This window comes from Excalfactoria chinensis, chromosome 11 (assembly GCF_039878825.1).
Source record: "Excalfactoria chinensis isolate bCotChi1 chromosome 11, bCotChi1.hap2, whole genome shotgun sequence".
NCBI lineage: Eukaryota > Metazoa > Chordata > Aves > Galliformes > Phasianidae > Excalfactoria > Excalfactoria chinensis.
Window position 1 is genome coordinate 8,551,707 of NC_092835.1, and position 12,986 is coordinate 8,564,692.

Here is a 12,986-nt window from a genome sequence, read left to right on the forward strand (position 1 = left end):
TGACTTCGTAATTATTTGAAAAGGGTAAGGTTAGAAAATGGGATAGCTCCCCCTCAGGATTGCATTAGCAGACCTCTGCTGTTGCAATGGGGATTGTCCATTAGTCCTGAGTTTGACAATCTAGGAGGACAGAAGAATTAGGAAGAAAATATTCAGCAGTGTTGAGTTTAGTGCCATGATGATACCAGCTTGTAGCTGCTTCTCAGTCAGTGCAACTCTCCCTTCTTTCCAGGCTTACGTATTGTCAACAGTGTGTGCCTTGTGCAGCATACTGGCATGTTGCAGGAGTTAAAATTGTAATGCTTCTCATTGTTCTATGACATCTGAAACATTTTTTTTCTCCTTCACAGGAAATGACCTAGAGGCCTTACAAATACATCTGTGCATTTTTGGTCTGAGTCGACGATCGAGGGCAAGTGCAGTCTGGAAGCACCACCACTTAATGTTACAACAGAAACAACTACCTCAACAAACAAGGAAAGGGGAAGAAGGCTCGCAGTAATAAGCACTCTAATTTTCAGTAGCTTACACTTGGAAAGTCTTCTCTATACCGAGTCCGGATTTTTTTTCCCTCCAGTATTAAGAAGAGACACTACAAGTAAACTAATTTGGCAGACTGGATCTGTCAAGACGTTTGAAGATATTTGATCTGCTGACATAAGGATTTGCTTTTTTTAAGGAAGGCGCCTCTGCACTGCTTTTATAATCGCTGTTGATCGGTGGTTTGCTCCACTTTTCCTGTTACTACTAATTGGAAAATTGTATTAAAGTATTGCTTCTAAAAATATTATTTGCATTGACAAAATTTTTGTAGACATAACAGCAAGTAATCATATTACGCTCATGAAGAAACTGTAGGTGATAACTTCTCTGCTTTTCTGTGTGCAGAGTGGAATACCGAACCAGACGGAGCATTACTGAGATACTTCGGTTTGCTTTCTGAGTACAGTTTATAACTGCAGCAGGGCTGCACTGAACACTGAAAATACTAAGTCAGCAAATCTGCTGCCTTTCTCACTGCTGATACAGATTATACAGACGCTTGCCTTTTGGAAATGCCTTTTGTGAAACCTATGTACACAGTCCTCCACTGTTACTGTACATAACTATATGTTTGGGGAAGGAATTTGACAAGTGATTGTTAATTCAAGAAGTCTTCGGACAAGCACTCACTTATGTATTGCTGTAGTGCACAAGAAAGCAAAATGGACTATAAGCGGCGCTTTTTGCTTGGCGGGTCCAAGCAAAAAGTGCAGCAACACCAGCAGTATCAAATGCCTGAGCTAGGCAGGACCCTGAGCGCACCACTGGCATCTACAACCCCAGCATCTCCCCTGGTCTCCTCAGCTGCTGCGGGCAGCTGCAATCACCCCGTATCCCATACGACTCCGATTGCAGACATCCAGCAGGGAATCTCCAAATATCTGGATGCACTCAACGTATTTTGCCGTACGAGCACTTTCCTTACAGACCTTTTCAGCAGTGTATTTAGGAACTCTCACTATTCTAAGGCAGCTATGCAACTGAAAGACGTGCAGGAACATGTCATGGAAGCAGCGAGTCGACTCACAGCAGCAATAAAACCAGAAATAGCAAAAATGCTGATGGAACTGAGTGCAGGCGCTGCGAATTTCAAAGATCAAAAAGAATTCAGCCTACAAGACATTGAGGTAAGTTACTTTGGGGGATTTTGTTTTGCGTGTGGATTTGTATCGTTCAGTTGGACTTGTACTTAAAAATCACTGCTACACTGAAAGTTCTGCCTTTTTGTGACTAATGCTGATAAAAAGAGAAGCATTTGATCTTTGTTCTCAAAAATATTAAGTTATTTACAGTGACCATCTCCCAGTTGTGTCGGGTGAGATATTTGGTGGTTACTTTTGCATGGGGGTTTGCACTAAATTTAAAGATTTCATGAAATAAGATGAATTGTAATTGAACTGTACTACTTACATAATTCTAATCGGTACTTTTCTATGCGATTTAAAGTAAACTTATAACCTCTTTCTTATTTGGGGAAACCTATGTCCAGTCTAAAAAATAAATGGTAATAATAATAAAAGCAAAACAAACAGCATCCCGCTGCCCCAAATTAACAAGCCTAAGTAACTAAAAATCAAACAGTAGTTTAAATCTTTGATGCAGTCCTGTGTGGAGACAGATGTTGGACTCAGAGGAACCTGGTGGATCCCTTCCAGCTCTGGATATTGTACGATCCTTTGATTTCTTGTTTCATGTTAGTTAATTTCTAGTGATATTAGGCCATCTTCTAAGTTAAACCGTGTTTTCCTTGGCATTATCCATTCTGAAGGGAAATTTGAACTCTTGGGAGTGGCATTTTGTCATCAGTATTCACGTAAAGCTGCGTATCAGTTGAGAAACTATAGAAATTAGTAGCAAGAAATAGGTTTTTTTCCATGTTCTGTGCTTAGTATACAGTGAAGTAAGATTGGCTATATAGTTAAAGAAGATACCTTTTCTAGACTTTGAACACAGTCTAATAAATCATCTGCACAGAACTGTGCAAAGGCAGTTGTCATCTATTTTAACATGACCGTAACCTACATAAGCCATGAAATAAGCATTAAAATCTCTTCACTTTGGGTATTGTGGCCTTAAATTCAATGCTGCATCCATGCATGACTACATGACTTGGAATAGCAAGCAACTACAGGGACATGTAGTAATCAGACACCCAGAAAATAGGGCTTCTGAGGACAAACTAGAAAGACTGACTTTTACAGAAGAGAAAACTAAGAAGGAAAGTTGGTAGTCGTCAGGTATGTAAGAAGCTGCCTGAAGTCATGGAGTTGTTCTGTCCTTTGTGTCCATGTAAGATGGAGTAAGAAGTAATGAACATAAATTTCAGAAGGGAGGACTCGTTTCAGATGTTGTGGAAGCACTTTGTAATGTCCAAGAATCGCTGAAGTGGTTTGCTACAAAAGGTAGGGAGCCTCCATCACAAAGACCTTACAGTGTGTGTTAGACTTGCATGTAGCAGAACTGACTGAAATTACTCCTTGGGACAGAACAGGGACCTTTTGAGATCCAATCCTAATCTGCTGTTCTGTGATTTGAATACTGAACTATTTATGCTAAAACATGATTTTATTTTTTTTCCTCCTTATCTGTGTGAAATGTTGACATCTCATAAACCCAGGAGCAGGATTACAAACTCACTTTAAATCCACAGAATGGAAGCAGAAAAAAATGTGAGGCTTGCACAGCTTCACCAAGGTACATTGGGGAAAAGAGTGTGAGAGGCGGCATAATTTTTTCATAGGACTGAGGGGTAAATACAGTAATATCTCAAGTTGTTTTTCCATCTTTGCAGTAGGTGACTGAGGAACATAATTGATTATTTTTTTTTTGTCTGAAGAGGAAACAAGATGTTTCAATGTCTTGAGTGGCAGCTCAGAAATGTCCTCAGGAGCCTTTTGTTTGGGGTGGGTGTGTTAGACTGCCCTTGGCTCCTTGCACTTAAGTGTAGTGGAGCAACTACCCGTGGAATCTAGTTTTTCTTGCAAGTAACTCTTGTTAGTGAATAGCATTGTTTCTTCCTTTGGAGGTGCTTCTGTCATATGAGATCGCTCTTCCAAACTGCAGGGCACTGCTACATAGTTAAAGTAAAATAAAGTAAAATAAAATGCAATACTCTGATCACTTTCAGGAATGTATAAGAAAGAGGGTTGTCTCATTATCTGGCACACCAGTTTGAGTAAAGGCTCATTGTTAACATAATAATATTGGTATTGTAGTCTGGTCTGTTCAGTGGGTGGGGCTTGACATCACCCAAACCTTGAAGAACTGGTATAAATAAGGAAAATGAGGATAGTGGGGAAACCACTGAGTAAACCTGTTGTGGTGTCGTGTTTCTGTCTGTGAGTTTTTTTGTTTGTTTTGTTTGCTTAGGGAAAAAAAGCCAAAGCCATTATACTCCATTATATAGAATGGTATTTGGAACTACAGATCATAGTGTCTATCAGGTCTAGAAAACTGATGCTGCTTACTTGTTAATTTTATTTATGCTTATTTTAAGCAACGGATTTTTTAAACATTTGCTTCGCAGGCAATTTGCATGGCATCACTGTTCAGCACTGAGATCTGGCAGTTTTGCATGTGCGTTTTCTGTATCAAAATACTCTGAAATGGATTACATGCACCCATCACGATGTTAATGTGGGGCAGAATGTAACCTGTCACTACAGCCTCATCTGACACTTCTGTTTGTATGTCATTGGTTTAATTAAACTCATCACCTGCTTCAGTGACATGGAAGTCTGAAACTGCATCTCCTTGGAAGTAACTTTGCTTCCAGCTGCCTAAACACAATGACAAATCCCTTTTAAGTTGGGTTATTCAGAGAGAGACGGCTGCACTACCTGGTAAAGGACTAGGAGAATTGTGGTGCCAGAGATGTATTTCTTGGGATAAAGTTTGCAAGCCAGAAGACCTCATCATATTTGCAACATAAATGATTCTAAGAAATAATACAAGAAATTGCCACCACCAGCAGAAACTTACAAGTTGACACCTGCAATGGCTCCAGTTCTTTTTTGAATATGACGCAATTTCTAGGTTTTAGCTTGTTCTTATTATGGTCTAAAGTAGGGGAATGGAATGCTTTTGCATGGCGAAGTAGAGAAAAGTAAAGTAGATGGTGGTATTCCTCATTGTGGAAACACATCCATACAATAATGTCGTTCTGCACATCTCACAACATGAAGTGTGTCGCTTTACACGCTTTGGTACTGCTGGCCAGCCCTGGCTGTATTTAAACTGGTGGTGGTTGCGCTTTCCCACCATGAAAACAAAGATATGGCTCTTTTGGAGGAAAATCTCCATGAACTGAATTATAAAGCAAAGTGAGTTTGCTATGTAGAGTGAGCATTTAATTCTATGGTACAGAAATCCTCCACCAATTAGTCTCTATTTAAGCAGTTAAAGCCACTCTTGCCCGTTTCTGAGGAAGACTGGGATGGATTATTTTTCAAACAAAACAGAAGTTTGGCGAAGCAGATGTTGCTATTTATCTTCACTGCTTAACGTTAAAAATTACGCTAGGAATGCTGTGTGGAGCCACTTAAACTCAATCATTTGTTTATTTTGAACGTTATTCCCAGGCAGGAGAAACTTCAACCTCTGTACCTTAAATATTCTTTGAAACTTAATCAGCTTGAAATTCCTAATGAGTCCTGGTTTTCTTCTTCCCCCAAGAACTGCATTCTTTGTACACAGAAATATTCACATTGCAACTTTGTTTGTTTGTTTACTGGAGTGTTTTTACAAATCTTTCCATCTCTGTAGTCAGGAAAGTTGAAGTTTTATTCATCTTTATCATTTGCTGAGTGCTTTTTTAACAAGGCAAACTGCATTTTCAGGGGTCAGTCAAAGTACCAAAAATGTTTAATTTTATGCCTCATACAAAGAAGGGAAGTGATGAAACCAGAATGGAATGTCAAAAGGAGACCGGATGCAATGGAAAAAAAAAAAGAATTGCCACCACGGATCCTTTTAAAGTAGATAGCTAATGCATATAACTGCTCATATGACTACAGCGTCTTGCCAGTAAGATCATCGTGTCTGAATATTTTTATTCCAGAAGAATGTAGCTGAAAATAAGCCAGATAATTTATTTGCTCTAAGGCACAATGGCTTTGTACATTCTTTGTATTTTATGAATTATTACTATTATTCAAGTCTAGTCTGTTTTAATAAATCAACGTCAAATATACATTTTAAACCACCTCATGACAAACTTCATAAAAGAAACAAAGCATTTTGAATAGCTTAAATTCTTTCTGCAGCAATCTGGGAAATACTTGCTTCTCTCCTGCATCCCGGATGTGCTTTGTTGCAAGCCTCTGTTCACTTTAGAAAGTGTGGCCTTGCAAGCAGGCATAGCACTTGTGCATACGCTGCTTTGTCCTCAGAGTTGCCTTTTCACGTGGCTGTACTGCAACTATTTTACACATAGCATCTACACCTAAACACTTGGTTTTGGGGATCTTTACTTTGTTTTGCTTGTAGTAATGTGGTCATAACTGTTACTATAACTGTAACAGTAATTTACTGTGATTACTGTAACTGTGGCCTATCTATGGTCATAATTCTCAGAAGCAGTGTTGTTAGCATGAGAGGGAGATAAGCAGGGATGCATGGGGTGCAGAGCCCACTGCTTTGGGTGGCTGCCCTGTGCAGCCAGCTCTGGCATCGCAGAAACTGGTGTGCTGTCAGTGCTGATCCCTCCGGGTGTGGGAGCAGCCCAGCAGCCCTCTTGCTCGCTCTTTCCTACTCTACGTCCTCCTTCCCAAAGGATTAGTATTAGGTGACACGTTTCAGTGAGATTTTCTGACAAAAAGATTTGTGCCAGCATTAGCATTCCTGTCAGTAATTCCTGTTAGTAATTATTAGTTGGTTTGGAAAGATAAACTTTTGAATTAAACTCTTCTGATTTTGTGATCATGTATTACAATATGGATACATTTAGCATAAATGCAGCCAGGTCTCTTGTTTTTTTGCTGTTGACTGTACTTGTGATAACAAGCTACTTTTGTTTTTGTTTTTTTTTAAATTATTTTATGTGCCTGATACCACGGTGTAACTTAAAGGTTAGAAGAAGGGAAAAAAAATCTGTAAAATCTCTTATTGATATAAAATTGTTTTTTTCTTCTTCCTACAGGTGCTTGGACGATGTTTCTTGACAGTGATGCAGGTCCACTTTCAGTTCCTGTCACAGGCTTTGCAGAAGGTCCAGCCGGTGGCACACTCTTGCTTTGCTGAAGCTGTAGCCCAGGAAAGAAAGAATGTTGGTGGAGCTGGAGCCTCAAATTTAAGCCCCACAAATGAGCTAGAAGATGCAGTAAGATCATGGAGAGGAGCAGCAGAGGTATGGAAGGCTCAGTGTGGTGATACTGTGTTGTATTCATTGGAACAAAAATTCAGGCCTAGACGCCCTAATAAGAGAAGAAAATCCCTATTTTAAAGAAATGCTGCATTTGAAGGAGGAAACTAAAATCTGTTTTACCTACATGGTGTTTATATGATCTCTGCCCCATGAAACGCTTTTACTCATGATATGATTGTATATAAAGAGCGCACAATGGAAACAGCTGTTTGTTATTAGTGATGAATTAACGACGATCAAATATGGATCAGTGGACAGAAGGAATTATTTTTAAAAAACAGTCATTGCAGATACAGGGTGAAATTTTAGATGAACAATAACTTAGATAACAGCTGTATCTCTTTAATTCTGAGCACTAATTTAATTTTGTGGTTTTTTGTGGTTTTTTTTTATGATAACTTCTAACAGTTTTTGTCTTTGTACTGAGGGAGAATTAGCTGTTAGGCTCAATGTTCCTTGATCAATCAATAGCTGGAATGTTTATCTTATTGCTTAAATATACTACTCTCTGGACTTGGATTTTAGTTAACACTGCTACTTGTGGAATCCTCTTCTGCCAAAAAAAAAAAAAGTACTTCCAAGGAAAAAACAGTTGTATGAGTTTTCCTGCACTTCCTGTACATTACTGAAGTGTATAGACTGACAGACCAAAATGGCTTTAGACATGGAGTACATCCCTTAGAACTCTGAATGCAAAGGAATTGTTTCTAATTCCTACCATGGCGTGAACTGCTTTCACTAGACAAAACAGAGATTGGAAATGCTTGCTGTATACTGTAATGTGTAATCTAATCTATTATAATCTATAATCCTTGTGTAGTTTTACTTCTTTTGTATAGGAATAGTTAATTCTATGCTTATTATTTCCATAAAATTGTGTTGTAGCTTCTAGAAATGTCCTCTATTTGCTCTGAAGTCCATTTAAAATCTGCGTAGAATTAAAAGTGGACTTGGAGACCTGGGACTCGGCCCTTTTTTTCCTAACACCCCATTTCAGCTATTTCTCTTAATAAAAACTATATTTCAAATAGAATTTAATACAACTATTACACTATTCAAATCAACAGTACCTAAGGTCTAAAATGCAGCCAGAAATAGGCTTCTCTTTGTTTTCCACTGCTCAGTATTATTTCAGTTTTTAAGCTAGGTATTCTGTGTTTAGTATTTACCATTTTATTAAACTGCAGTATGTAAGCATAATGTTATGCTCTTATTGCATGTGGTTAGTTTTAGTCTTGTGTGGTTCTTCTCAATTGGTACCATTGTGATCACCCTTAGCTTCATAAGGTGCATTGTATATACACCTCCATGTCTGTACGTACGTGATACGTTTGTTTCTGCAGCAAGTATTTTAAAATACCCATTATAAAAAGATTTAAGTCCTTCCTCAGCTGAGCACACTGATCACGTGGCCTATGTAACCAGGAGCCATGGTCCAGAGAAGGAATTGAATTAGTAACAGCAAACAATGCTGATTTGATTTGCTATCCAACACCATACAAATTACACGAGATTTATAATTTCAGGGTGACCCTAGAAGTTGAATCAGTTATAATAAGTAATTAGCTCCAGAACTCTTCCACCATGTGTTTCTTCTCATCTCCTTTATGTTTTAAACTCTGTGTAGTTTATTTGGTTTTGTTTATTTGTTTTTTAACTTGCATGTGATTTTGGTTTGGTGTTCAACTTCTTAACGCAATAATTCTTCTTGATGTTATAGGCTACATCTCGATTGCGAGAAAGAGGTTGTGATGGATGTTTGGCAGGAATTGAAGTTCAACAGCTTTTCTGCTCTCAGAGCATAGCAATCCCTGAACATCAGCTCAAAGAGCTGAACGTGAAAATTGACAGTGCTTTGCAGGTGAGTTTTTAAAATCAGTTGCTTTTGTGTGCATTTAGTGCAGCCAGTGGGACAATGGATGAAACAGGGAGGGAATATATTACTGCAGAAACATGTACCACAGGCAGCTCTGAAGTACGAGAGAACTACAGGTATTGAACTGACATGGTAAATGTGCATATGCTACAGAACTAAGTAAAACAGATCTACTGAACAAATTTTATATGTGTATGCAGACACAGTGACTGCTTGCTTCTTTGCTGATGTAGCTGTTCCCTTTCAACTTTTTGTTTAATGTCAGGCTTACAAAGTGGCTCTGGAGAGTTTAGGCCATTGTGAATATGCAATGAAGGCTGGCTTCCACTTGAACCCAAAAGCTATTGAAGCAAGTCTTCAGGTAGGATCTGCTAAACCTGATCTTTTACCCCTCTTTGCCTTAAAAATAACTATTTAAAAGAAGAAAAAAAAAAAGAATTGGACTCATAAGGATGTCTTCATTATCTTCATTTCCTTCTAACTCATCTGTGTCTTCCTGCTTCAGGGCTGTTGCAGTGAAGCCGAAGCCCAGCAAACAGGAAGGAGACAGACTCCACCTCAGCCAATTCAGTGTGAATTGCCCACTGTACCGGTTCAGATAGGACCGCACTTTCTGAAAGGAATATCCTTTAATGAGTCTGCAGCAGAAAACCTGAAGCTGAAAACGGTAATAGTCCTGAATCTAACCACAATGGTTAAAAAACAAAATGAGAATCAGTAGAACTCCTTAAAACTCAGAGAAAACCTGCAGTAGTTCAGTGCCAAACTTGTACTTAAAAGTGCATATTTTTAGCCTGACTTCCTGTGGAATCAAGATGTGATAATGCTGTAGGTTCACTCCTCCCTCTGATAATGTTTAAACCACCTAGGCAAATTCAGTCCAGTGTAAGAGAAACACAGAAGTCTAAGAGGTAATTGGGGTTCTATAAAGTTTTTAAAATGAGGTTGTTAGGTATCAAAATACAAAGAGGAATCCTTACAGACGTCCTAAGCAGGTGATGGACTTCAGAGCTCATACAATCTTAAGTGCCAAAACCAGTCAGGACTGTGCCTTCTGCTGCTCAAGGAAGTACTTTAAAATAAGCAGTATTACAATATATTTTGTTCATGACTTCCAAACTTTAAGCAGTCTTTCAAAGTCAACTTAAAATGTATTTTTAGAAGTTGTAGAAAAGTTAATTGAATTTTCAGTGTAAAGAAAACACAAGAGGTGTTCAGCGAGAAGTAATTTGGGAATTTTAATCAGCTTTTTCCAGTTTTTAGATAAGGCCAGTCCTTGCTCCTGAAAGTGTTGAAACAACCAAAACTCAAAATGTTTTTCTTTTGTCTTTGAAGTGCCTTTTGTAGTTCTGATTAAACTATTCTGCAAAAGCTAAATACTGTTTATCGTGTTGGAGTTCCGTGTTGAAAATAGCACACACTGACTCCAGTGTTTCTGTTCTGCAGTTAAGGTCTTAGATATAGGACTGCTGAGAGGTAGCACATGTAGGAATAGGTGGTTGAAAAGCTTTTGAAAAATGTTTACATATGGAGGCCATTAATGTTAGCATTGCTGAATCACTTGACGAAAGGTGGGTTTATTTTTCAGCACACAATGTTGCAACTAATTAAAGAAGCTGGATGCCATAATGGACTTACACCACGGGATGACTCTCCTGTTACTGAAGTACTAAATCAGGTTTGCCCTTCGACTTGGCGTGGAGCCTGCAAAACTGCTGTACAATTGTTATTTGGCCAAGCGGGACTGGTAAGTAACTACAGATAGGCTCAGCAAAAAAAGGGCTACTTCAACATCCTGAAGGAAAACTAGATATTTAAAGTGTTTGAAAACTAATTTCTTACATCTTCCTCTGTGTTTCTGTTTTTAACATGCAGCTAACCAGTAATAAACAGGATGTATCCTCAGGAATGCGAGTTTGTAGATGCTACCTGTAGTTGTTAGGGGCAAGGGAAGACAAGAAATGAGACTTCAGTTCTAATAGTGAAATAGGAAGATATTTGAATCTTCCTGTTCAGTAAGACAAAGCAAACAAAACAAGGACCACCTCTGCCACTTTCTCTCAGCTCAGCTTTGAAAAATGCCATTTTTCTATTTCCTTTCTCCTTCAAATGGAAGCTTGGTTTTGCTGCAGAACAGAAACCAGTATGTCTGCACCAAGTAATGCAACCTGGTGCCTCCAGCAGAAGGCATAGCAATGACATGCCTTTCTGTAGACGTGTATATTCTTTAGAAACAAATGAGCAAAAGACACTATAGATTCTGCAGTATCTATGGACTTAGTAAATAGGTGTTTGAAATGCATTTTGATAAGAAAACGCACTTGTGCTCCTATGACCAGTTCCTGAGATCTCTTCATGTAATGAAGTGTTGATAAATTCATTTTGCCTCAGAGGATGCTGTACCCCCCACTGCTTCCTTTCCAACAGAACAAAAGCTTACGGGTTTCATTGTCGTGTATGCTCAAATCTTGCCCTGATCAGATTTTGGGAGTGGCCCAAGGCAAATTTGAACTCAGGAGTCTGTAAAACTGATGTCCCCTAGTCTAGACATAACTAGTTAGACCTGCTGGTAATTAAATCACTGATACTGTTCAGGTTTATCATAACATATGGAGAGTTGTCAGCATAAACTTATTATATGTTCTCCCATAGGACAGTGCTGATACAAAGAATATTATCTCAGTAGAAGCATGAATGTCTTTGCCTGAAATTCTTGTTCTGAAAATAGCAGGTTTCTATCTTCAATGACACAGTAATGAGCTCTACACATAGTTGAAATACTTGTAAGCCTTCTGTCTGAGTTCATTCTCACTTTTGATTTGTTACAGTATGAATGGGTGTGAGGGTATAAAACGTGTGCCATAGTTCTTTTTACATGATTCAGTTATGCTTGTGTGTAGTCTCATGCAATGATGGGAAAGTAATTCATTTATTTAAAGCCTTCTTTGGGTGGAGATGAGGGAGGAAACACCTTTAAAGCAAGAACAATGGATGTCTGATGCACAGGAAACTATCCAGTGAGCACCCAGCAGGCAGGGAGCGAGAAACATGTTTATTTTATTTGGTGTGCAACTCGGATAAATATATCATGGGACAGTATTATGCAGTCTTTCGTTTACTGCTTTTGAGAACTAAGCTATCTGCATTAGTTCAGAATGGTGAGGTAAGCTGAGTCAATATCGAATTTAAAAAAGAATGTTGATACACTCACTATCTTTGGCCTATTGTGCCATGTGCCTTTGCAGAAGAGACTCTTATTAAGTGTAGAAAGCACAACGAGGTGTAAATTTTATTTACACCTTTTTTTATTGTTTTAGGTTTTTAACTTAAAGAATTTTTAGAATTGTGTGTGTGTGTGTGTGTGTGTGTATTCCTAAGGTAACATCTGAATATATACATGTGCGAAAGGGTGTGTGTAGATGAAGAATTCATGTCTTTTCAGATTTAGGTCAGCTAAGGAAATGTTTGTTTGAATAAAAAGGTGAAGGTGTTAAAATAATTCAGAGGACAAATGGAAATAAAACTTTGAATTTGCGTCCTGCAAAAAAAGAGTTTAACTTAGTCTCTAATTAGCCATCCTTTCCTGTGCAAACAGATCTTCGTTAGCAGAAAACGTGCATTGTGGAGCACCAAATCTAATAGTTGTAAATCTGAGATATTGTAACTGTGACCAAATGTTGAGAAGTGTGACTTTTCTAAAGGGAAGGAGGAGGAAGAAAACACCAAACAAATGCAGGGAAAACCCCTACCCACGAGCATTGGCACTGCAGTTCATCGCTTACAGGAACGAGCATTGGCACTGCAGTGCATCGATTACAGGAACTGATCTAGATTTGCACCAATTAATTTTACTTCTTGACTGATGTGAGAGTGATCTGAGATGCAGACAGTATTTCTGGGGGAAGCTGAGGGGAAAAGAAGAATTACTACTTAGTTGATCCTGCCCAATTATAATTGCAATATAGCTAAATCTATACCAAATTGCTTAAAATGGTACAAACATGAAGAAAAACTAATGGTGTTGCACTGATACTATGTTAGGTATTGTCATGAGTGGATAATAGCATTTTGCCTTGTAACTGTGCTTAGACAGATTTTACAAGTCCAGATAAACCTGAGCAAATGTTCAGAGACTGCCAGAGGAAAATGAAGGCCTTATGTTAAAACATTGAAATGGTAGAAATAGTAATGCTTAAGCATGGT

General features: G+C 38.4%; 2 protein-coding genes across 2 annotated transcripts in view; one reads left to right on the forward strand and one right to left on the reverse strand.

Moving 5' to 3' along the window:
• The window catches only part of GARRE1 (granule associated Rac and RHOG effector 1), a 51,305-nt gene that overhangs the window by 26,235 nt on the left and 12,084 nt on the right, over window positions 1-12,986 (forward strand). The window contains exons 2-7 of the mRNA XM_072346691.1: window positions 351-1,670; window positions 6,683-6,889; window positions 8,628-8,768; window positions 9,049-9,144; window positions 9,289-9,450; window positions 10,372-10,530. Of these exons, the coding sequence (XP_072202792.1) occupies window positions 1,176-1,670; window positions 6,683-6,889; window positions 8,628-8,768; window positions 9,049-9,144; window positions 9,289-9,450; window positions 10,372-10,530 (1,260 nt within the window). The 5' untranslated portion in view covers window positions 351-1,175. The remainder of the gene's footprint in view (window positions 1-350; window positions 1,671-6,682; window positions 6,890-8,627; window positions 8,769-9,048; window positions 9,145-9,288; window positions 9,451-10,371; window positions 10,531-12,986) is intronic.
• Window positions 1-12,986, reverse strand: part of SS18L2 (SS18 like 2) — a 44,948-nt gene that overhangs the window by 17,977 nt on the left and 13,985 nt on the right. The gene's annotated exons all lie outside the window — the stretch shown is intronic.